The sequence below is a fragment of the Mus caroli genome, unplaced genomic scaffold (assembly GCF_978045245.1).
Source record: "Mus caroli unplaced genomic scaffold, Mus_caroli_1 scaffold_3, whole genome shotgun sequence".
NCBI lineage: Eukaryota > Metazoa > Chordata > Mammalia > Rodentia > Muridae > Mus > Mus caroli.
The window spans coordinates 17,134,946-17,160,187 of record NW_028227258.1 but is presented as its reverse complement, the minus strand read 5'-3'; the positions used below and the strand labels follow the sequence as shown (position 1 = coordinate 17,160,187).

Below are 25,242 nucleotides of genomic sequence, written 5' to 3'. Positions count from 1 at the left end.
CATGTACTTCTTTGATTTTAGTATGTTCATAACAGTTAAATTTATCAGTTTGTCCTTAGTCTTACAGGTCTCAAAGACAACTAGTAGAATACAATGGAACTGATGGCCCTTTTATCCACACTTCGACCTTAAATTAACCTATCAACTTGAGACTTTAAAAAAAATCTTATGACAGATAGCACTAATTGGCTTAATTCAATATTAAAATGCTTGCCATCATGTAGCGGAACATTCATAACAACCTTTGATACAAATAAATAAACTTTCCTATAATAAAGTCCAAGAATAAAACCAAGCTAGATACATTAGCAAATGACTATAACCCTAGTACTTGGGTAAGAGGATTGTGGATCTGAGGCCAGTGTGTGCTAAATAGTGAGACGCTGTATCAATAAAGCATTAATCAGAGAAGACTTGGTGAATGCACAGATTTGTGGTTCCTAAAAATGCCGAGAGCCAGTGGCAGTTGAGTGCTTATTGCTAACCAAGACATCTATATAACAGGGGAGCACTGTGGAAGGTGGGGTGTACTGAAATGTAATAACAAGAAGACAGAGAGACATGAATTGTCATCTGTGAGGCAAGACACTGCCTCTGTAAACATAAATCCATATACACTTTGGTGGCTCTAACAGATAGGCCTGTCAATAGACAGGCAAGGCTAAAATGTTCATGGGGTCCTCTCCCTGATGAGCTATCTATTGAACATTAGAAGCATACTCCACTAAGTTTTTAAAATGTTGTTAATCTAGCTAATTTTCATAATTAACCTTAAAACCTTACTTATTATGCACATATTCTTTGTTTATTGGAAAAGTGGGCAGGAAGACATTAGGAAATCATCCTTTTCCCTTTTGCTTCACATTCTTTCCATGCTGGAACAAAAATAAATACCAAAGAGCTTTTATTTTGAAGTTTTAATATCTAATATATGGATACCTACATATATGTGTGTGTGTGTGTGTATGTGTGTATGTGTATATATTATATACATGTATGAATGGATATATACAAACACATACAAATAAAAATACTGGGGCAGAGAGAGGTTTTGATGTGTAAGGATACCTGCTGCCAAAATCTGGTGATCTGAGTTTGATCCCTGTAATTCACATGGTAGAGGGTAAGAGCTAACTCCTACAGTAGTCTTGTGACCTCCACAATCATGCTGTGGCATGCATACCTGAACACACACACACACCATACACAAAAATAACACACACCCCCAAGTTTTGAAAAATGAAGAAACACTGATGTTCATAGATAAGAATGTTTAGAATAACTTGAGATTAGATATGTAGAACTTATAATAAATGCACCTCAGATTTTCAGAATCATAAAATCTATGGAGCCTTATGTTGGAATGTGGTTCAGAGGTCCCTAACAGTTTGTTGCCCTGCCACAGTATATCTGCAAGCACATGTTCTCATTATGAACTGCTCCCTCAACACTGATTGCAAATGGTAGTTACAGTAACAGTCTGAAGAATGTACAACAGTAAGCCAGTAGCGCAAGTGATGCTAGGATGTCAGCTTTCATTTGCCCTTTCCCAGAGCCTGCTTGGTCAGAAAACCCATTTTAGTCTAGTTTTTTTTTTTTTTTTGTAAATAATTTTTTTGTTTTGGTGTAATTTTAGGATTATAGAAAAGTTACAGAGAACTCCATGTTCCTTATCCATTAATTAGGTTTGGAGAGACTACACAATTTTTATACTATTGTTTTAAAAACATTTCTATTTTTTGTCTATATTTTCCAATTGTGCAGCTAAAATTGTCTCCGGGTCACTAGGACTCTAAACTTACCAACTGAAACCATAAACATGTGAAAAATGGAGCACTACGTGGAATGAAAACGACTCCCATTTACACCAGGAGAGCTTTGGAAGGCAGCAATCACCTGCTGACATTAGCAGAGAGCTCGGATTGCCAGATGAACCAAGTCCAGCACTCTGAAAGGCTGACAATGAGAGTCAAATTCCTCCTATTTTGGATCCTGGGATGACAAATGAAATTTTAGGGGGTAGGCAAACTCATATATACGGAGCATATAAATACTAGGGATTTCCTTACCTTTGAAGAGCCATTTGAGTACATCTGTATCATGTTCTCTGCACCCTGCTTTACTTTAAGTTCTATATCCAGTTGTTTCTGTAAGGCCATCAGTCTATTGTTGCTAGTAGAACTACGAGAGTCACTATTTGGAGTATCTGGAGTCCTCGGACAATCTGTGTACAAAATATCACGTGATTGTTACTAGAATCAACTGTTGTTTAAAACTGGGATGTCAGGGTGAATCTGACCAAAATATGTTATCTGAATGTGTGAAAATGGCACAATAAAATCCATTATATCATACAATTGATATACATTAATAAAAATTATCATTGAAAACATAATGTGTAAGTTAATGTAGAGTTTGAAATAAGTTTCAAGTCACTTAAATGAAATCTCCTTGTGCTTACAGATAATAAAGAGTTCAACCAACTCAAACAAAGGCTGAACTACCTTAACTCAGCTCACTCCCTACAGAAGTGACCATTACATGAGTAAGGCCAATGTGGGCTATCTGGTGAATCTGAAACCAGTTTGTGGTAAGATGAGTTATGCCTACAAGTTGTTCAAATACTACACTTAAACTATATACATGTAAACATAATTTGACTATTCTATTCAATAACTAAATTCTCCCTACGTCACATTATTGATGAGAATAAAATATGCAGATATCACACACCCTTTGTCACATTATTGATATGAGAATAAAATATCTAAATATTACATAAATTCTACCCTGGTAATTCTCTGCAAACAGAACTTAGTATGAGTTAAAAAGAACTGAAGTATATAGAAAGTACCAAGCCCTCTGCTGGAGAGAGATCAGGAATGTATTGTTTGTAAGACAGCGGGTGATGTTTAGCCTGGGACGAAGGGAGAAATGATCCCTGTCTAAACATCTGCCTTTAAATGAAATGAAAGCTGTCTTCTTCCTGTTTCGACATGGGTCTGAGAAAGAACCAGCGGATGAAAGGTGATGGGGACCTAAGTTGTATCACGAGATGAATCCTGGTTGTTAGGGCTGCCTACAACAGCATGGTTTGCCTGACGATGTAATAAAGTTCTTTGTCTTTAGAAACATGTATACAAACTTTATTATGTTTTGTTAGAGATGCTGTATATTAAATCCTTTTCTATTACTGCAAGTCAATTACAACACTAAAATATTTACTGTGTAGAATAGGGAGATAAAAAAGACAAGGCAAACATAACTATTACAGGAAAAACTGGATTTGGGATTAACAGCAGAAACTGGAGTAACATATAGACGCCAGGCCATTATAAAGGGAATCTTGGACTTGTTATAAATTTGTACCTGTATATAAACGAGTACAGAGAGGATGGAGACCCACTGAAAACATGAAATAAGGAAACAAACAACAGGATATTTTTGATAAAACCACAACTGAATAAATGTTTCAAAGATATTTTATAGGTTTAGAGCATGGAAATTAGCGTTACTTTTAGATCAACCATTTCCTCTTATAAATATCTATTTTTATTTCTTGTGGAATGTGTTTTTGTCTGCATGTATGTAAGTCTACACAAGCATGCAGTGCCTTTATCTGTTGAGGCCAGAAGTGGGCACTGGACCCCCTAGAACTGCAGTTACAAGTGGCAAAGTGTGTGCTAGGAACGAAACTCAGGCCTTCTGCAGAAGCATCAAATGCTCTCAGGCATCTTCCCAGACCACCTTGATGTGTTTGAGATTAGAAATGTGGTTGACATTGAGTCTTTTCTTCCTGTGTAGGGAAATGTTTAAGATTCTTACCTACATCTAGAGAGGTTGTACATCCTGATCATGTGAGCTTCGGTGCCTCATGCGTGACCTATACTCTACTAAAACATGTTGTTCACAAAATACCCCAGGGAAGCACATACTGCCTAGCTTCTTTTGCTTTGCAATAAATAATCAAAACAAGGTCTGAAGGTCATCCAAGTGGTGTGCAACCATATAGCAATATAATGATCTAGCTGGATGACTACTCAGATCATAGATTACCTTTGGTGTTCATTTATAGCTAGCTGACTCTATATTCAAAATCCATAAAGGTACATTTGTACAGCCAGAGTGTCTGCTTAATGGGACAAAGCTATTTACTTCATTTAAAACAGCTGGGGGAAAGTCAGTTGAAGTAAGCCTAAGCAAATCTATTAATAAAAGTATATTACACAGATGCACTAGTCACTTACCCATTTTCTTAAGCTTCTATCTACAAGTCTACAAGGCACTAAGTACTATTCAGTGACCAACATTTTGGTTTTCATTTGGTATTCATAAACTGTTGGCTTATAAACAAAAGTGCTTCAGAATCCTGCCACCTTCCCTACCTGCTTATTTATATTTTCCTAAAGTCCCTCTTTCCTCTCTACAGGAAGACTTATCTTCTATAGTCACCTGAAACCTACTCAAAATATAATGGAGCTTTCTTATTTTGTATATTCAAGGTAACCTTTTTCAAATGCTATCAACTGAAGAAATTTTGCTTAAATATTTAATAAACCAATGTCAACTCAGGTTAGGTTTCTTAATGCATTACAAGCAACTGACATGGGTAAGATTGTTGGGTGTGACAGCTTTTTATTAAGGTGAAACAACACTGGTAGTAATATTTGTTCAGAATTGCTCCTGTTTTGTGCTTTATTGTCTAAAAGTGGTGCACAGCACCTACTAGGAAATGAGACTTTATTCTGAATATTCTCTGTGCCTAAGGCACACGCAGCTGCTTTTTAAATTGTCCTTAAACTTGTCTTTATCCTGCATCAAGTCTGTAAGTACAATAAGGTACACTGTCAACCATTACACACATCAGACTGGCTAAAAACAGACCCGTGATACCAAGTGCTGGAGAGCATGTGGTATTACAGAATTCCCATGCATTGGCAATTCACATTTAAAGACACTATAGCACATATCATTGCAATCTTAGTCCTAGCCCTTTATTAAAGTGAAGTGTAAACTTTTACTCTTACAAAATTCCATTCATGAGTATTTATAGCAATTTGGCTTACTACTGCCTAAAACATAACAGTAACTCCAATATGCTTGGTCAGTAAATAAACTGTGATACATCTATACAACTGCCTACTCAGAAGAATTTTACAATTATTGATACTTACATACAAGTTGGATTAATCTCAAAGCAATAGGCTAACTTTAGTTCCTTTTTTTATTAGATGTTTTCTTTATTTACATTGCAAATTTTATCCCCTTTCCTCATTTCCCCTCTGATAACCACACTATTTGGTCCCCCCTCCCCTTACTAACCCATTCACTCCCACTTCCCTGTCCTGGCATTCCTCTACACTAATGCATCAAGAGACCAAGGGTCTCTCCTCTCATTGATGTCGTCCCACAATGCCATCCTCTGCTACATATGCGGCTGAAGACATGGGTCCCTCCATGTGTACCCTTTGGTGGGTGGTTTAGTCACTGGGAGCTCTGGGGGTACTGGTTAGTTCACATTATTTGTTCCTCCTGTGTGGCTGCAAGTCCTTCAGCTCCTTTTCTCTAGCTCCTCCATTGGGAACTCTGTGCTCAGTCCAATGGATGGCTGTGAGCATCCACTTCTGTATTTGTCAGGCACTGGCAGAGCCTCTCAGGACACAGCTATATCAGGCTCCTGTCAGCAAGCACTTGTTGGCATCTACAATAGTGTCTGGGTTTGGGAACGGTATATGGGATGGATCCCCAGGTGGGAGAGTCACTGGAGGGCCTTTCCTTCAGTTTCTGTCCCCAAATTTGTCTCTGCAACTCCTACAATGGATATTTTGTTCCCCCTTCTAAGAAGGACTGAAATATCCACACTGTGGTCTTCCTTCTTCTTGAGCTTCATGTGGTATGTGAATTTTATCTTGAGTATTCCGAACTTCTGGCTAATATCCACATTTCAGTGAGTGCATACCGTATGCACTATTATATGCATGTCCTATTGTGATTGGGTTACCTCACTCAGGATGATATTTTCTAGTTCCATCCATTTGCCTAAGAACTTCATGAATTCATCGTTTTTAATAGCTGAGTAGTACTCCACTGTGTAAATGTACCACATTTTCTGTATCCATTCCTCTGTTGAAAGACATCTGGGTTCTTTCCAGCTTCTGGCTATTATAAATAAGGCTGCTATGAACATAGTGGAGCATGTGTCCTTATTACATGTTGGAGCATCTTCTGAGTATATGCCCAGGAGTGGTATAGCTGGGTCCTCAGATAGTACAATGTCCAATTTTCTGAGGAACCGCCAAACTGATTTCCAGCGTGGATGTACCAGCTTGCAGTGGAGGAGTGTTCCTCTTTCTCCACATCCTCAACAGCCAGCATACGCTGTCACCTGAGTTTTTGACCTTAGCCATTCTGACTGGTGTGAGGTGGAATCTCGGGGTTGTTTTGATTTGCATTTCCCTCATGACTAAGGATGTTGAACATTTCTTTAGTTGCTTCTCAGCTTTTCGATATTCCTTGGTTGAGAATTCTTTGTTTAGCTCTGTACTCCATTTTTTATTAGGGTTATTTGATTCTCTGGAGTGTAATTTCTTGAGTTCTCTATATATATTGGATATAAGCCCTCTATTGGATGTAGGATTGATAAAGATCTTTTCCCAATCTGTTGGTTGTCGTTTTGTCCTACTGACAGTGTCCTTTGCCTTACAGAAGCTTTGTAATTTTATGAGGTCCCATTTGTCAATTCTTGATCTTAGAGAACAAGCTATTTGTATTCTGTTCAGGAATTTTTCCCCTGTGCCCATGTCCTCGAGGCTCTTCCCCACTTTCTTTTCTATTAGTTCCAGTGTATATGATTTTATGTGGAGGTCCTTGATCCACTTGGACTTGAGCTTTGTACAAGGAGATAAGAATGGGTTGATTTGCATTGTTATACATGCTGACCACCAGTTGAACCAGCATCATTTGTTGAAAATGCTGTCTTTTTTCCCACTAGATGGTTTTACCTCCTTTGTCGAAGATCAAGTGACCATAGGTGTGTGGGTTCATTTCTGGGTCTTCAGTTCTATTCCACTGACATACCTGCCTGCCACTGTACCAATACCATGCAATTTTTATCACAATTGCTCTGTAATACAGCTTGAGGTCAGGGGTGGTGATTCCCCCAGAAGTTCTTTTATTGTTGAGAATAGTTTTCACTATCCTGGGTTCTTTGTTATTCCACATGAATTTGGAAAATGCTCTTTCTAACTCTATGAAGAATTGATTTGGAATTTTGATGGGGGATTGCACTGAATCTGTAGACTGCTTTCGGTAAGATGGCCATTTTACTATATTAATCCTACCAATCCATGAACATGGGAGCTCTTTCCATTTCTAAAGACTTTGTTTCTATTTTTATGACATTGTTAAAACTAAAACTATTCCTAAGTAGTTGCCATTGAATATGGACTTGAGGAGAAGTATAACTACAAGGCTTAGTAGTAGTGAAGTTTGGGGACGGGAGTTGGCAATAAAGACATTCTTCTGCTCAAGGATTGGTGCCACACAGTATCCATCTTTTCTTTTTTTTTTTTTTATTACATCAAGTACGGCACTAAAATTAACCCTTCACTGACCAACTGAACTCAAGTGATTCTGTTTTGAGACTTCCTTCTCAGTAAGTGTAGGTTATGGTATGTCCACAAAATGTTAACTATCAGGACAGTACAGAAACACAAAACAAAACAAATGAAAACCCAAAACCAAAACCGAAAAAAAAAACCCAAACTTTTTTTGAAATTACATCCAAAAATTCAATTAATGGAGCTGGAGAGATGACTCAGCAGTTAAGTAATGGAGCTGGAGAGATGACTCAGCAGTTAAGAGCATGTGCTGCTTCTTGCAGAAGACCCAGGTTCAGTTCCCAGGACTCAAATGGAAGCTCACCAACACCCGCAATTATATGTCCTGTTCTGTCCTCCTTGGGCACAAGGCATGCACATGGTGCACATATGCATATGGACAAAACACTCATACACATTAAATAAAAAGATAAAAATAATTTTTAATAAGAATTCAAATATTAAGGATCTACACACTTAGCTGTATGCTTATGGCAAACAGGAAACAAATCCAGGGATAGAAAAAAAAAGTGATTTATTATTGGTCACAAAGTCACCCTTAGTGAGCTTACAATTCAAACTTTGCTCAGGAGTGAGGAATTCATTAGACAGTAGGAATACTAAGCAATTATATAACAATCCATTTCATAGATTCACCTTTTATACTATACTACATATAAGATTCAGTTTTAACTTTCATGCCACATTTGTGATAGCAGCAAAATTAAACTTACACTTCTATTGATCCAAGAATGGTTTAATAAATTATACTTTAGTTAGCAAAAACTTAAAAAAAAAAAAAAAAAGCTAAGATTAACTTTCACTTGGGAAAAACAAATACAAACCTCAATTTTGTTACTTGCTTACAAAAAGCAAACAAAAAATTCCTCATATATTGTATTTTGAAGGTATCAAAAGATAGAAAAATGACTTCAGATGAAAAACATGGGCCAGTGAGATAGCTCAGTGGATAAAGCTGTTAAGTGTAATCCGAAATATATCCCTCGAACTTGTAGCTTGTGCACTCCCGAACCTCCCCCTATACAATACAATAAATCATTTTTAAGAGATGAAAACAGGGAACTTAAAACATGCTGTGTTTGTTGGTTTTGTTGTTTTGAGACAGGGGTCTAGGCCTCCCAAGTGCTAGAATTAAGGCTTATAACACCATGGTTAAAAGAACACAAATGGTATGCAGTCACTGATAACGGATATTAGCCCAAAAGTTCCAAATAACCAATATACAATTCACAGACCACATGAAGCTCAAGAAGAAGGAAGACCAAAATGTGGGTGCTTTGGTACTTCTTAGAAGGAGACAAAATACTCACAGGAGCAAATATGGAGATAAAGTGTAGAGTAGAGTCTGAAAGAAAGGCCATCTATAGACTCTTCCACCTGGAAATTCATCCTATATTCAGTTACCAAACCCAGACACTATTGTGGATGCCAAGAAGTGCATGCTGAAGGAGCCTGATATGGCTGTCTCCTGAGAGGTCCTGCCAATGCCTTACAAATACAGAAGCAGATGTTTGCAGCCAACCATTGGACTGAGCGTGGGGTCCCCAGTATAGGAGTTAGAGAAAGGACTGAAGGAGTTGAAGGGGTTTGCAACCCCATAGGAAGAACAACAATATCAAACAACCAGAGCTCCCCACCCCACAAACTCCCAGGCACTAAGCCATCAACAAAAGAGTACATATGGCTCCAGCTGCATATGTAGCAGAGGATGGCCTTGTTATGCATCAATGGGAAGAGAGGTCCTTGGTCCTATGAAGGCTTGACAGATGCCCCAGTCTAGAGGAATTGAGAGAGGGGAGTTGGGGGTGGGTGGGTGGAAGGAAAGGGGATAACATTTGAAATGTAAAATATCAAAAATAAAACAAAACAACAACAAAAAAACCCCACCATGGTTGACACGTGTTGTAGTGTTTGTTGTGTGTTTTGAGACAGAGCTTCACTGTGTAGCTTTAGCTGGACTGCAACCCACTATGTAGCCTAAGCCAGGCTGTCCTGAACCCCTGATCCTTCTGTCTCAGGTATCTAACTGGGCTCCAAAAAGCCTGACATCATTTTCTTAACCTCTTCTTTAATAATGTTTCATTTAAGAGACCAAGGCTCAGAAATGGTTCTTTCCCAAACAGATCCTTTAGAATAGGGTGCTAATTTTTAACTGCGGCTCCATCTTATAGAAATCTATAATCTTTCATGTAAGGTACATTTTGTCTCAACTAAGCATACTTCTAATTTCTATGTGTGCTAAAATTAACATTCCATAAGATTATTCTCTTTGTAAAGAGAGAATTCTCATTTTAAAAAGTATTATTATAAAAGTAGTATATATATAGTATTATATATAATTATTTATATAACTATATATATAATAATATATAATTATTGTGTACAGTATATTTCATGTATATACCAGGAATATCCAAATTAGGCTAATTAAACAGCTACTTGTGCAAATAACTTGTCTCCTCTTTATGGCTTGTTTTGCTTCCGATAATGCTCACTAGGTTAATCTATGTTTCAAATGACAGCTCCACCATTTAATGGCTTAATGGTATTCCCCACATATATAAAACCATGTGAGGAGTGGTGGTACTGAGGATTGAGTTTAGAGCCTTGTGCTTAGAAGGAAAGGGCTCTACCAAGTGAACTATATACACAGATTGAAACCCTAGTTTCAATCCATTTGTTAACTTCAATTGTTTGTACAGCATAGATATGGTAAAAAAAAAAAAAAAAAAAAAAAAAAAAAAAAAAAAAAAAAACAAACTACTGCAAGGAACATAGGGGGCAGTGTACCATCTCTTTCATGTACTGATTTCAACTCCTTTGAGCAAATATGCAGAAGTAAGACTACTGAATCTCATGGCAGTTGTATAGTGGTACAGATGGAATGGAGGTCTTCCCCACACTTTTACCCCTGAGCAGCTTTTTCTACCTTTTGTTTATGAGAAACCTTCATACTCTTTCCCATATTAGTTCTCCTAAGTTGCAGTAGCACTAAGAACACAGAGATTTCCTCCTTTCTGCATCCTTGTACATGTACCCTTTAACTTCTAAATAAATTACCCATCTAAGAGATGGGAAAAAATACCTCTCCATGTTTTTCAGGTACAGTTCTGCAATGATTAGCTATTAAACACTTCAATTTCCCTTTCTTCTAAGAAGTGCTTATATTTAGGGTGTGTTTTGTTGTTGTTTTTTGTTTGTTTGTTTGTTTGGTTTCGGTTTTTGTTTTGTTATCTCCTGCCCATATTTGTGGTGATTGGTAGAGCCCAGAGTCTTATATTATCAGTGAACCACATCTACAGCTCTATGGGCAAGGAAGCACCTGCCTTGCAGAACTAAAGTATCAGTGTAGGGGGACACCCAAGGGGGCCCCCACCTGCCCAGAGGAGAAGAGGAGTTGGGGATGGATTGTGGGAGGGGAGCAGTGAGCAGGATGTAAAGTGAATAAGTACAAAAAAAATTAAGTTAAATTTAAAAATATCCACAAAAACAAAAAAACTAGGATAATGTTCTTTTTTTATTGGTAGTCAGAATTTCTTGAATAATACCTTAATATGTAATTTGCATATATTTTTCTGTAACCTGTGTGTTGTCTCTTCAATCTGTTGTTTCCTTTGTCATGTAAAAACTTTTAAAATTTGTTGCAAAACCATTTATCTATTTTTATCTATTATTATTTTCAAGAAGGCCCTTCTCAGGCTAAGGTCATGAATATTCTCTCCTAGTTTGCTTCTTGTAGCTTATAGCTTCAAATCTTAAATTTAAGTCTCTAATTCATTTTTAATTGATTCAGTGTAAGGGTGCATTATGTGTCAATTTTTATTTTTTCACATATTGATACCCAGTTTTCCAAATTATTTATTAAAGAGGTCTTTTCTGTTGAGCATTCATTTCTAACACTTTTGCCAAAATTGACAATAAATGTATGAACTTATTTCTAGGCCAGTTTACTTTATTAGTTGATGTCTGTTTTATACCAATATCACGCTGTTTTAATTAATATAGCTTTAAAATAAACTTTGAAAACCAGTAATATGATACTTCTAGATGTTCTTTTTTTCTAAATGGTCTTCTGTGGTTCCAAACAAGTTTTATGGATATTTTTCTATTAATAGCTCTGTGAAGAATGATACTGGAGGCTGGCAAAATGACACAAAAAATGAAGGTGTCTACCATGCAAGGTGATGACCAAAGTCTGAACCCATAACTTATGATGGATGGAGAGAACCATTCCTGAAACTGTCTTCCGACCTCTACACACATGTGGCTCACACATACATAAGCATGCACATCCCACTCACTACCAATAAAAGAATACTAAGATTTTGTCAGAAACTCCTATTACATCTATAGATATCTTTTGCCAGTATGGACATTGAAATATTATCATTTTACACCTTCTAAAGACTCAAGCATGCTAGGCAAAGCCTTTACCACTGTGTTATACCCTCGACCGTTTACTTTGCATGTTGTGACATGGTCTTACTAACTTCTGCGGGCAAGCCTTAAATTAAATTCACTTTGTTGACCAGTAGATCTTGAACTTGCAAATCCTCCTGTCTCAGCCTTCTAAGTTAGAAGAGTTTACAGGCCTGTACTACCTTGGTTACAACACTAATTATTCTACCTACGAACATAGGACATTTTTCCCTCTGATTTATGGCATTCAAATTTCTTATAGCCAATATTTAACAATTTGTATTATATGGTTTGTCCATTTCCTTGATTAGATTAAGTCTTAAATATGTGAAATTTTACACTATTAATAAGTAGGATTTTTTAAAATAATTTTTTAAACTCCATATTTCATTTCCTGCTCCCCATCCACCCTCCGACCACTCCACATCCCATACCTCCTCCCCACCCCATCTCCATGTGGATGCCCCCACTCCCCACCCCACCTGACTTCTAAACTCCCTGGGGCCTCCAATCTCTTGAGGGTTAGGTGCATCATCTCTGAATGAACACAGATCCGGAAGTCCTCGACTGTATGTGTGTTGGGGGCCTCATATCAGCTGGTGTATGCTGTCTGTTTGGTGGTCCAGTGTTTGAGAGATCTCAGGGGTCCAGATTAATTGAGACTGCTGGTCCTCCTATAGGATTGCCCTTCTCTTCTCCTCAGCTTCTTTCAGCCTTTCTCTAATTCAACCACAGGAGTCAGCTGCTTCTGTCCATTGGTTGGGTGCAAATATCTGCATCTGGCTCTTTCAACTGCTTGTTGGGTCTTTTGGAGAGCAGTCATGATAGGTCCCTTTTTGTGAGCGCTCCATAGCCTCAGTAATACTGTCAGGTCTTGGGACCTCCCCTTGAGCTGGATCTCAATAAGCAGGATTTTAAAAAAAAATTTGTTTCATTTATCATACTATTAATGTAAGGAAATGCTACCAATTTTGTATTCTAAAACTTTACTAAATTTCATTATTAGTTCTAAAAGGTTATTTTGGGGGGAGATTTTGGTGAGTTAGATGGAAGTCTCTAGGTACGAAATAATGTTGTCAGCAAGCAGAGACAGATAATTCATTTCTTCTTTATGCATTTTAGTTCCTTTCCTCCTTAATTGCTCTGGCGAGGACTTCTAGTACTTTACTGATGAGAACCCTAAGAGTGGCTTATCCTGTCTTGCTCCTGACATTCTAGGAAAAGCTTTCAACTATTTACCATTAATGTGATAGGAACTGTGAGACTATCTCTCATATATGCATGTGTGTGTGTTGAATACAATTCTTACTACTTCTAATTTGTTGAATTTTTATCATGAAAAAGGTTCAATTTTATCATTTGCCTTTATGGAACTACTGAGATAGATTTCCCCCTGTATTTTAAAGTATATGGAAAATGAATGGAAGATTAAGAAATTCTGGGCATAAATAGCAAATATTCATTTCATGTGCCTTGGAATAGCAAATGAACACCTTAATTTTTAATACCAGCCCCAAATGTCCAGGCCTTTATAATAAACAACATTTCAGCATTATATAATTAAGAAGTCCACCTGATAAAAATCCTTACTTTACAAATAGGTAAAACTGTTTACTGTACACAGCAGTAAACAATAAAAGACCCTGTACTAAGGGTCTGTACTAAGCAAGGTAAAAGGCAAGGACTGTCACACAAAGCTGTCTCTTCTGGCCTCCATGTATGTATCATGGCATGTTTGTGTATGCCTGTGCTGAACACACACAAACACACACACACACATAATGCTGATTTTAACAAAATTAAGAAATTTTATTCCAACACACTAAAGTATTAAGCAAAGTACAAACTGACATTGTATACATCTGTTTTCCAATTATCTAGAAAGTAAATATTAAATGTTATCTTTAAAAAAAGCCAACCAACCAACCAAACCATTATCAGTAGAACATAATTTTGGTATTATCCTAAAACTTAATTTTAGGCTTATCCTCTGTCTTATTTAATATTTAAAGTGAAATGACAAAATATGCTTTCATAACAATTACAAAAATAAAGGTACGATTTCAATTTGCTGGGGTTTAAACACTTATAATAGTCACAATTATATGCTGCTATGTCTCAGTTTCTAAAACCCTGGAGAATAGCTGGGCTTGGTGGCGCATGACTTTAATCCCAGCACTCGGGAGGCAGAGGCAGGCGGATTTCTGAGTTTGAGGCCAGCCTGGTCTACAAAGTGAGTTCCAGGACAGCCAGGGCTATACAGAGAAACCCTGTCTCGAAAAAACAAAACAAAACAAACCTGGAGAACATGAGGAAATGTGTGAGCCTTCACTGGGCACACAATTAGTGAGTAATAAACATGGATGGAAATAAATGACAATAGAACAATAAATGAACAAAGTAGCACAGAGAGGAAAAGAACAGTCAGAGAAGGATTCACAATGTTATCAACTTGGCTTCTTAGGGAGCCCATGAATTTGACAGTAGGGCTTAAAGAAGGTCTTTTTTAAAATAAATGTCTGAATAAATGGTCAATATCCTAAGAAAAGAATAATAGTGGCTTCTAGGGCTGAGGACTGAGTGGGAACTGACTGGGACAGAAAGGAATGGAATCACTGAAGTAATGGAGCCTTCTGAGTAGACCTAATGACATCTCTCTAGAAACATTGTATATATTTGTTAAAAAGTCATTAAATTATATATTTCAACATATATGTAAATCACTCACACATTTATCATATGGGTTTTTATTCCACTAAAATTAAATTTTTAAAGGGGACTAACCAAATGGGCCACATTTTGTGTTACTAAAACATTCATAGTTGAGTGAATCACAAGTCAGCTCTCAGCATTCCATGCTTTCTCTAAACAGAGTTGAAAGCTCTAGCAGTTTCTTATTTTGGAATTCTAAAGACGCAACAGGCAAGACATGTAAGACTTGGCAGAGATCCAAACACAACAGACTATCTTAGTTTATAAAATAGTACTACTAAAAACGGAATTTTCATAATACACGTTTCCATTTATAATATAATTACTAAATTTATGGGTAAGAGACTACCAGCTGAGGAGTAGAAATAGAAAGTGTTGTATAACTAGTTTGACTATTTTGAGCAAATTAATTCACACCTTTGGGACTGTTTCAGTTGTGAAACAAAGACTGGATTCCTATTATTTATTTTATTTTAAAGATTAAGTTCTTGCACATGGTTGAAAATCTATATACAGAAACTCCAAATAAGAGTTATGAGTCCTACATGTAGACACCAATTAAGTAAATGAAAAACACTAAATACTGTATTTTCTGACACTTTTTAGACTGTTAATTTTACATCTATTATATCTTACTACCTAAAGACATTTGTCTAAAATCTCTGATGCTAGTGTTTTACTTTTTATAAGTGATTTTTTCCTTTATTTTCTTTCTGCAAATGGAAGGATTATAGAGCTTAATTTACTTACATTTTTCTTGAAAAGCTATATAATAAAAAAGCAATGCTGCCTTTAGCTTTAGTCTGAAGGAGGCAGGCTGTTTTCCTATCTTCACTTCTCGAATTACTGAAAAAAATGTCTATTATCTGTTGTTTTTTTTTCTGAAAGAAAGAAAGAAAGAAAGAAAGAAAGAAAGAAAGAAAGAAAGAAAGAGGAAGGGAGGGAGGGAGACAGGAAGGAAGGAAGGAAGGAAGGAAGGAAGGAAGGAAGGAAGGAAGGAAGGAAGGAAGGAGCGAGCTGGAGGATGTGTGTGGGGGGGGTTGGGGGTGGACAGGTCTGTAATTTTAGCATTCTGGAGGCATAGACTGTGATTTTGATACCAGCTTGGATACAGAGTGAGTTCTAGGACAGCTAGGGTTACAGAGAGAAATTCTTATTAAGCAATGTGCCTGAGAGCTTAGGTGCTTAATTCAGGTTTATAGTGCACAAAGCACCAAGGTAATAAGTTTGATTAATGACTGAAAATTCTTTAGTATAGATTTTTATAGAACACATCTTTCTTTCATATTTATTTATTTATTTATTTATTTATTTATTTATTTATTTATTTGGGAGGGAGTAAATGAAGTCAGAAGAAAATCAGTCCTTCCATTATGTGGGTACTGGGAATTAAAAGGTCTCAAATCTTCAGGCACCAAAACTCAGGCCGAGGAACAAACACGGTTCCTCTCTAGGCCATCTTGTTGGCCCCATGGAATGAATTTTTCACTTTTGAATCATCTGGTCCACCTTGCTAAGAGTATGTGGTTGACTCAATACAAAAGAATACTAGAAAATAACTCCCAAGTCCTGTCCTACTCACTAAAGATAAATACAACAGTTATTTATCTCTAAGTAAATGCTTCAGTTTCACAGCCATAAACTCACTAACCTGAACACTACAGAAACAAGACCCTAACCACAACAGAAAACAGTCTCTACCTTTCCAACAGCTAAAACCACCAGCATAAAACAGAATTCTCTGGAAGGATATCTGTCCTGCTAATATATCACAGAAACAGCCAACAGAACACAATACCTGTGGAGTCCTCTGGATCCGATACAACGATGTGTGCATTTAATTCTTGTAGCTTGTGATGTAATTCTTCTAATTTTTTATTTGACTTTTTCAAAATGTTGTCTACATAAGCCAAATTTTTCTTATCTGTTGTAACTTTCCTCAGGTTTTCAGCTCCTTCTTTGATTTTCAGTTCTTTCCTTATTTCTCTCTTTATTCGATCCTTGATGTCGTCCAATTTCTGTTGCACCATTGTATCTGAAAAGTCTAATTTCTGAACAGCACTCACATTCTCAGAAAATGGAAGAGTCCGGGAATCTCCCTATAATAAATAAGTAAATGAAAACTAAGTAAACAAATATACAATAATGGAGTCTAGAAAAGCAAATGTGCAACATTAAGGATAAGTGTTTGTATCTTGAAGAGACTATTTATTTATTAACTGAGTTACATATAACTTTCTCCTTAATAGGAAACACTTATTTCCCTGTATTAAAACCATATGGAAGCATAAGTTCAAATATTCTATCCATTTACTAAGTAATATTATTTGACAAATACACTTAAAGTGAGCTAGGTATGATGCTTCGTATCTTTAATTCCAAAGGGAAGCCGAGGCAGTATTGCAAGGTTCAGGGACAGTTTGGGATATACAGCAAGACTCTATCTTAAAAAAAAAAAATCTAGCTACATACATAAATTACAATACATTTACATATAAAGACATCACAGGATTGTGTAAAGATGGTTAAATTGTCACTCACAAACTCTGGGCAAGTTATGCAATCTTTTAAAAGTCAATTTATTTATCGATAAAATCAAAATAACAGTATCAGTGGCCTTTCAGAAATATTTGGAAATTCAAGACATTATAAGAGAAATTTCAAGTATAATTTTGACTCACTAATCCCTTAATAGAAACATTACTAAATTCTAAAGGTGAATAATATTCTCCTCTATAAAAAATCACATGAAAATAAACTAGCAAAATCTTTCTGGCCACTTTTTATCATATTACCATATGTATTAGTCTTTTGAAGATGATAATCAGAATTCTATATATTTCATGGCTAACTTATCAGATAAATTTACTTGCCAATACAAAAACATTATTAGCAGAAAAAAATCTTTAAATTGTCTTAAAAGCTAAAATAGAACCCATACAATTATTCTTTGTAAAATGGGACATCAGTTAAGCAGACTCAAACTACATGTAGATAAGCCAAAGTTACAGTTTAGCTACTTTTTATTCATCTAACCACACAAATGATAATGGATATTAGTTTAACAGCACTGCTTTGAATATTTTTAAATTCTGAGGGCAATCAATATAGTGGTTTCCTCTGAGAAGAGCTGGGTTTGTGGCTGAAATGGAAAAGAAGATATTTCACTGTGTAGCATGTTTACGTACCTCTGAAAGTACACATTACACTTATAGATAAGTACATCCTACTTAAATTTTTGGCATATTATATTTTACATCCAATCTTTAACTTATAATAAAAATATGTAGCATCTATAGTTGGGGGAAAGATGGGCTAATGGTAGCATCTTATATAAAAGATGAAGGAGCTGACTTCTATTAATTTGTTTCTAACATTCTCAAAGATCTCCTTGACATTCTGACAAACAAAACATACTATCAAAAACAAACAAAAGGCAAAACAGAAAACCTTAACACGCATGTCTATATAATATCTATTCTATACTCCATGCATCTCACCTTAGCTAATTCCTGGAATATGCATATTGGCTTTAAGTTTCTTATTTTTATCTAAGTGTATTTAGGATGATCTTCATCCAGGTCTAAAATACTGTTGAAGTTTTTCAGTATTCATTCATTCACTCATTTGTCTGTTCACTCATTCAATCATTAACTCACTCACATAATGAGTGCTGGTAATAAAACTCAAGGTGCTTCACATGCTAGCCAAGCTCTCTACCACTCCCCCACTTCTCCAGTTCCGTCAACAATTATCATCCAATGTGAGTCTCGTCATTTTATCTTTCAATTCACCTTAGGTTAGGTATTGAAATCACCAAAATATGACAACTGCCAACAAATAAGAAATTCCTACTGTAGAGTCTTATGTAAAGTAGAATGAGGCAAAAAATACTTTAGACAAAAAAAGACTTGAATCCCACTCCACTAGGTATTTTTATTTCACTTCTTTTAAGCTCACTAGATAATATCGCAGAAATTTTTAACTTTTTGTTCTTAAATTAACATTATGCAAGTCCCTTAAACTTTCTTGGTTCGTGGTATCCTTATCATTTCAGTAATGCTTTTTCCTCTTTGCAGGCAAATATATATATATATATATATATATATATATATATATATATATATATATACCCAATAGTTCTATTTAGTAAATTCTAAGGCCCAATTATCTTAATATTTGTGTTTTAACAACTTAGTCATGGTATACAGTAACAATATAAATTGAAACAAAAGTTTAACATTTATGTAACAGTTTAGAAAGCTATTAAAATAAAGATTAAAAACATCTCACATATTTGATGTTGATTCTTTGAAGACCCTTGCTTATTATTACACTTCAACTCTTATTTCTTTTCAAATTATTCTCCAAACTCCAACATTAACAAGTTATGGGAAATTCCTCTGAGAGACCATTTTTCTTGGCTCCATCACCATGCACGTTATACCTTTGGGATATGCCACCTCTCTGCCTCCAACTATTTCTTCCAAGTTCCTTCTTGGCCTGGGTAACTTTTTGTTTCAAAGTTCATGACAACCTTCCTGGGAAAGAATTTCCTGCCAATGTTCTCCCCTGGGAGTTAAATGACTCTCCTATGTGCTGTACTAGGGATCGTGTTTAAATAATTATCCCTTTTGTTATCTGATCACTCCAAAGGCTAAGAGAGCTTTGAGAGCAGAGCTTTTTTTTTTTTTCCCAGATAAAACTTTTTTTTAAAAAGAGAGAAAGTAAAAAGATGTCACTTAATCTGCAAGTGTGCATGCACACACACATTCTCTCCATTCTCTTTCTCACTCTTCTCTCTTCTCTCTCCCTCCAAAGAATGCATGCTTCTGTCTTTCTGACAAAAGTATACTCCCAAAGTTCAGAGGCAACCTAGGATTCCAGCACTGGAAAGTCAGGTATGAGCTGTGACTGATAGCAGGTTGGCTCTCTCTGCTTTCCATAGAGCTGACTTTTTAGTAACCATAGTTTTATTCCCACTCACGTTTTCTTGCATTTCCAATAACCAAGATGAGGTGTTTAATCAGCTAAACAGTGATACTATCCCCAAAACACCAATCACAATGCCAGGCAGCATTACTAGGCAATGAAATAATACTCTTAACCTGAATAAACTAAATTAGCTACCAAAAAATGTAGATAAGCAGTAGAAAATCCTTAGTGTAACTTCTGCCTTAGTATTTTCTGTTCAGGGAGAACTACCTTAATTACCAGCCTCATGTTTTTATCCACTAGTTCAGAACTATTTTTAACTCCATAAATGTCATGCTGCCTCACAAAGTTGATGCTTATTTCATGTTTCTACAGAAAGTGCAGTGTAGTAGCATATGCCTATTATCCCAGGACCTGGGAGGCAAAGACAGAAAAACTGAGACTAACTGGCCTGGCAGCAGTTCAGGTAGCCTGAGCTACATGGTGAGACCTTATCTGGAAAAACAAAGTGGCAAGGAGTTGTCTGGCTCGTTCTACATCCTGGATTTGATTCCTACCACCACACTGTAAATAACAAAACCAAAGTTGGATCCAATTCCTAATTGCAAAGCCCCTTTTTATATTCATTAATATGCTCTGAAAGTATGAGAGGACGAGAAAAACTAAGAGTCCATGAGCTAATTGTAAAGATTCAGCTAAAGTCTCAGCTGTGCAGCTCATCCACCATCACTGAGTGCACATAAAGACCCATACTTCCCACCATATCACTGAAAATGCACGTTTAGCCATTTCATGCTAGTCAAAATCATCTAAATCTTGCTGCTTACATACATTCTAATTTTATTTTGCTTTGCTAAGACTCGTGTTAAAAAAAAAACAAACAAAAACCAAACCAAAAACAAAAAACAAAAAACTACTAATCTAAGTCAAACATAAACCAAATGATTGATTAAAAGGTTTTCATTATCAACCTCACTGACTAATATTGAAGCTGAAATGATGTAGTTTAAGTAAAGAGGTTTTAATTGGTAGAATAAAAACAACTAAATGAATAATAGACAAAGTAAAAGTTACAAGGATGTCAAAGGAAGCAAAATAAACTTAAAAACGTAAGCGAATAAGTAATAGACTAGAAATAGATTAGTATAGCATCAGACAGATAGCTGAGGAAAATAAATTCCTCACACAGAAATAAAAGTGTACCTGAACTATTTTCATTAAAGAAAACTGCTGGTTTGACAAAAAAAGACTACACCTTTTTGCCCATTTGACAAAGATGATTACACCATTTTTTTTGTCCATTTGACAAAGATTTTTAAAAATTATATTGCTGACTATACACAGCTCTAAGACTAATAAGCCTTAATAGAAAGTTACTAATATAAATAGAAACCTACAATTTCTTTTGATGTAGTAATTCTAATCATAGAAATATGACAAAAGAAAATAAATAGTAATTATTGTTAGCTAAAAACACCACAACTATAAAAGAATTTATCTTCATCAGTAAAAAATAATCAGGATGCTACTTAAGTGTCATCACAAAAGCTTACAGAATAAACACATTTCTCTTATTTATGGCTTTCATTAACCAACTCACAACAGTATATCTGACTTGGCATATTGCTAAGTATACATAGCTTTATTTCAAATGTTATGTTTAATATAAGAAGAGAAAAAGATATTGAAATAGTCACAACTATCTCTGGATCAAAATATTAACAGTTATTTTTCGTCTGTTCATCCAAATTGTATATATTCTCTCTGCCTTGGAAATAATTTTTTCTATTCTTCTAGCCTGCCTAATAAGAATATTATTTAGAAGTAACCAAAAGTTACACTCACTTTATTTCAATTCTGATAGATTTAAGTTTATAATGGTAATAACAGGTATTTGCTATTTAAGCTTTTTATATTCAACACATTTCTTCGGTAAGAGACAAAACTATACATTCTTCCTTAAGAAGGCCATATCATATGCTAGCCAGGTCTTTGAAATGAAAAAATGTGTTGGTTTGGTTTTTTTTAAAGCTATATTTACCAAATATGTACTTTATGAAATAAAAAAATTCTGGTTTTAGCCTAAAACATAAGTTGACAGTTTCAATTTTCTATACTTCAACAAATTCACAATACAGTTAAGAAAACACTGAAAAAAAAAGAACAGGACCAGATTTGAAAAACAAAATGAAGACTGAGACAATCAGTTGTGACCAAGTACTTCACTTAAGTGGAGTCAGGAAAGGATGTTTACTCCTCACTGGCAAAGTTGCCAGAGACGTGACAAGGCCGTCACATTTTCTGTACTTCAGAAATATAAAACAGTCTGACTACCTGTGAAAACACTGCGCACCATGACTTACACACCGTCCTCTTAGCTCCAAGAATTTAAAAAAGACCATTTGGTCTAATCACCTTGACTGCAGTTTGAGGAAATCCTGGCTGGGTTCAGCACACTCATCTCCTGACTTCAGTGCTCTGGTCTTCTGTACCTTAAAGACTGGCCCTTTGGAATACTCATATACTCTATTTGAACTAAGCCTTAACCTAACTGATTTACATTACAGCTTTGAGTCAGGGACACTGGCAAACACAGGACTTCCTCTCTTATTTCACCCTAGCCTAACCTTTTATACTTCAGAAGCACAATCTCAACTATGAGCCCAACATCTGTTCAAATGGTAGCCCCATTAGGAGCTATCAAACAAACATGGGAACCCAAAACCTTCCCTCTTCCCAGTTTGCTAATATAGAAAATAGGGGTTTGGTTTTCCTATATTTTAGCTTTTAACTACTTATTAAAAACAGCACTCAGTAGTGAAAATATAAGATAAAATTGACACTTTTTTTTTTAAAGTATTTAACTTATTTAAGAAGAAACACATGAAAACTAGCTCCAAAACCTTCCCACAAATGCAGGCTACATGGTTATTTCAATGAAAAGAGTGATGCATTCAAAATCGGAATGTCAGGTATAAATCACACTAAAGCTTCAACATCTTCAATCTCATCATCACCACTACCTTAATAGACTGTCTCTCCGGCTTTATAATGGTTACGCCCAGGACTAAGAAATAAGTGGTGCACGCCTTTAATCCCAGCACTCGGGAGGCAGAGGCAGGCGGATTTCTGAGTTCGAGGCCAGCCTGGTCTACAAAGTGAGTGCCAGGACAGCCAGGGCTACACAGAGAAACCCTGTCTCGAAAAACAAAAAAAAACAAAAAAACAAAACAAAAAAAAAAAAAAACCAAGAAATAAGCTTTCACAGCAACTGTACCATTCCTGGCACACGGCACTGGGCAAAACAGACGGTGCTGGGTGCTGGGTTCCTTCCTAACATCTGCCCCCATTATCTTTACTAAGACAATACTCATTTTGGTTAGATGTATCCAAGTGTACAGATAAAATTCTCACTTCACTAACCTTTCTTTTCTTTTTTTTTTTTCGCCAAGATAGCCATTTTTTATTATATTAAACCATTCAAAAAAAACAAAAAAAAAAAACAATCAAAACTAAAAATAAAATGGCATTGTTCCCTGGATAAAATAAAATAAAAAAATAAATATATACAAAGTTGAAAAGACTAATAGTATTACATTTTTTTTTAATTTTTAATATTTTTATTACATATTTTCCTCAATTACATTTCCAATGCTATCCCAAAAGTCCCCCATAGCGCCCCCCACTTCCCTACCCACCCATTCCCATTCTTTTGGCCCTGGCATTCCCCTATATTGGGGCATATAAAGTTTGCAAGTCCAATGGGCCTCTCTTTCCAGTGATGGCCGACTAGGCCATCTTTCGATACATATGCAGCTAGAGACAAGAGCTCCGGGGTTCTGGTTAGTACATCATGTTGTTCCAACAATAGGGTTGCAGATCCCTTTAGCTCCTTGGGTACTTTCTCTAGCTTCTCCATTGGGAGCCCTGTGATACATCCAATAGCTGACTGTGAACATCCACTCCTGTGTTTGCTAGGCCCTGGCATCGTCTCACAAGAGACAGCTATATTTGGGTCCTTTCAGCAAAATCTTGCTAGTGTATGCAATGGTGTCAGCGTTTAGAAGCTGATTATGGGATGGATCCCTGGATACGGCAGTCTCTAAATGGTCCATCCTTTCATCACAGCTACGAACTTTGTCTCTGTAACTCCTTCCCTGGGTGTTTTGTTCCCAATTCTAAGAAGGTGCACAGTGTCCACACTTTGGTCTTCATTCTTCTTGAGTTTCATGCGTTTAGCAAATTGTATCTTATATCTTGGGTATCCTAAGTTTTGGGCTAATATCCACTTATCAGTGAATACATATTGTGTGAGTTCTTTTGTGATTGTGTTACTTCACTCAAGATGATGCCCTCCAGGTCCATCCATTTGGCTAGGAATTTCATAAATTCATTCTTTTTAATAGCTGAGTAGTACTCCATTGTGTAAATGTACCATAATTTCTGTATCCATTCCTCTGTTGAGGGACATCTGGGTTCTTTCCAGCTTCTGGCTATTATAAATAGGGCTGCTATGAACATAGTGGAGCATGTGTCTTTTTTACCGGTTGGGACATCTTCTGGATATATGCCCAGGAGAGGTATTGCTGGATCCTCCGGTAGTACTATGTCCAATTTTCTGAGGAACCGCCAGACTGATTTCCAGAGTGGTTGTACAAGCTTGCAATCCCACCAACAATGGAGGAGTGTTCCTCTTTCTCCACATCCTCGCCAGCATCTGCTGTCACCTGAATTTTTGATCTTAGCCATTCTGACTGGTGTGAGGTGGAATCTCAGGGTTGTTTTGATTTGCATTTCCCTGATGATTAAGGATGTTGAACATTTTTTCAGGTGCTTCTCTGCCATTCAGTATTCCTCAGGTGAGAATTCTTTGTTCAGTTCTGAGCCCCATTTTTTAATGGGGTTATTTGACTTTCTGGAGTCCACCTTCTTGAGTTCTTTATATATATTGGATATTAGTCCCTTATCTGATTTAGGATAGGTGAAGATCCTTTCCCAATCTGTTGGTGGTTTTTTTGTCTTATTGATGGTGTCTTTAGCCTTGCAGAAGCTTTGTAGTTTCATGAGGTCCCACTTGTCAATTCTCGATCTTACAGCACAAGCCATTACTGTTCTATTCAGGAATTTTTCCCCTGTGCCCATATCTTCAAGGCTTTTCCCCACTTTCTCCTCTATAAGTTTCAGTGTCTCTGGTTTTATGTGAAGTTCCTTGATCCACTTAGACTTGACCTTAGTACAAGGAGATAGGAATGGATCGATTCGCATTCTTCTACATGTTAACAACCAGTTGTGCCAGCACCATTTGTTGAAAATGCTGTCTTTTTTCCACTGGATGTTTTTAGCTCCCTTGTCAAAGATCAAGTGACCGTAGGTGTGTGGGTTCATTTCTGGGTCTTCAATTCTATTCCATTGGTCTTCTTGTCTGTCACTATACCAGTACCATGCAGTTTTTATCACAATTGCTCTGTAGTAGAGCTTTAGGTCCGGCATGGTGATTCCACCAGAGGTTCTTTTATCCTTGAGAAGAGTTTTTGCTATCCTAGGTTTTTTGTTATTC

The 25,242-nt window shown here is 36.3% G+C and overlaps 1 protein-coding gene across 2 annotated transcripts in view; it reads right to left on the bottom strand.

Annotated features, from left to right (window-relative positions):
* Pkn2 (protein kinase N2) overlaps positions 1-25,242 on the bottom strand; it is a 96,743-nt gene that overhangs the window by 46,613 nt on the left and 24,888 nt on the right. For both annotated transcript variants that reach the window (XM_021157819.3, XM_029474931.2), the window contains exons 2-3: positions 16,549-16,849; positions 2,070-2,224 (exon numbers count right to left, since the gene is read on the bottom strand). In XM_021157819.3, coding sequence (XP_021013478.1) covers positions 2,070-2,224; positions 16,549-16,849 — 456 coding nt within the window. The remainder of the gene's footprint in view (positions 1-2,069; positions 2,225-16,548; positions 16,850-25,242) is intronic.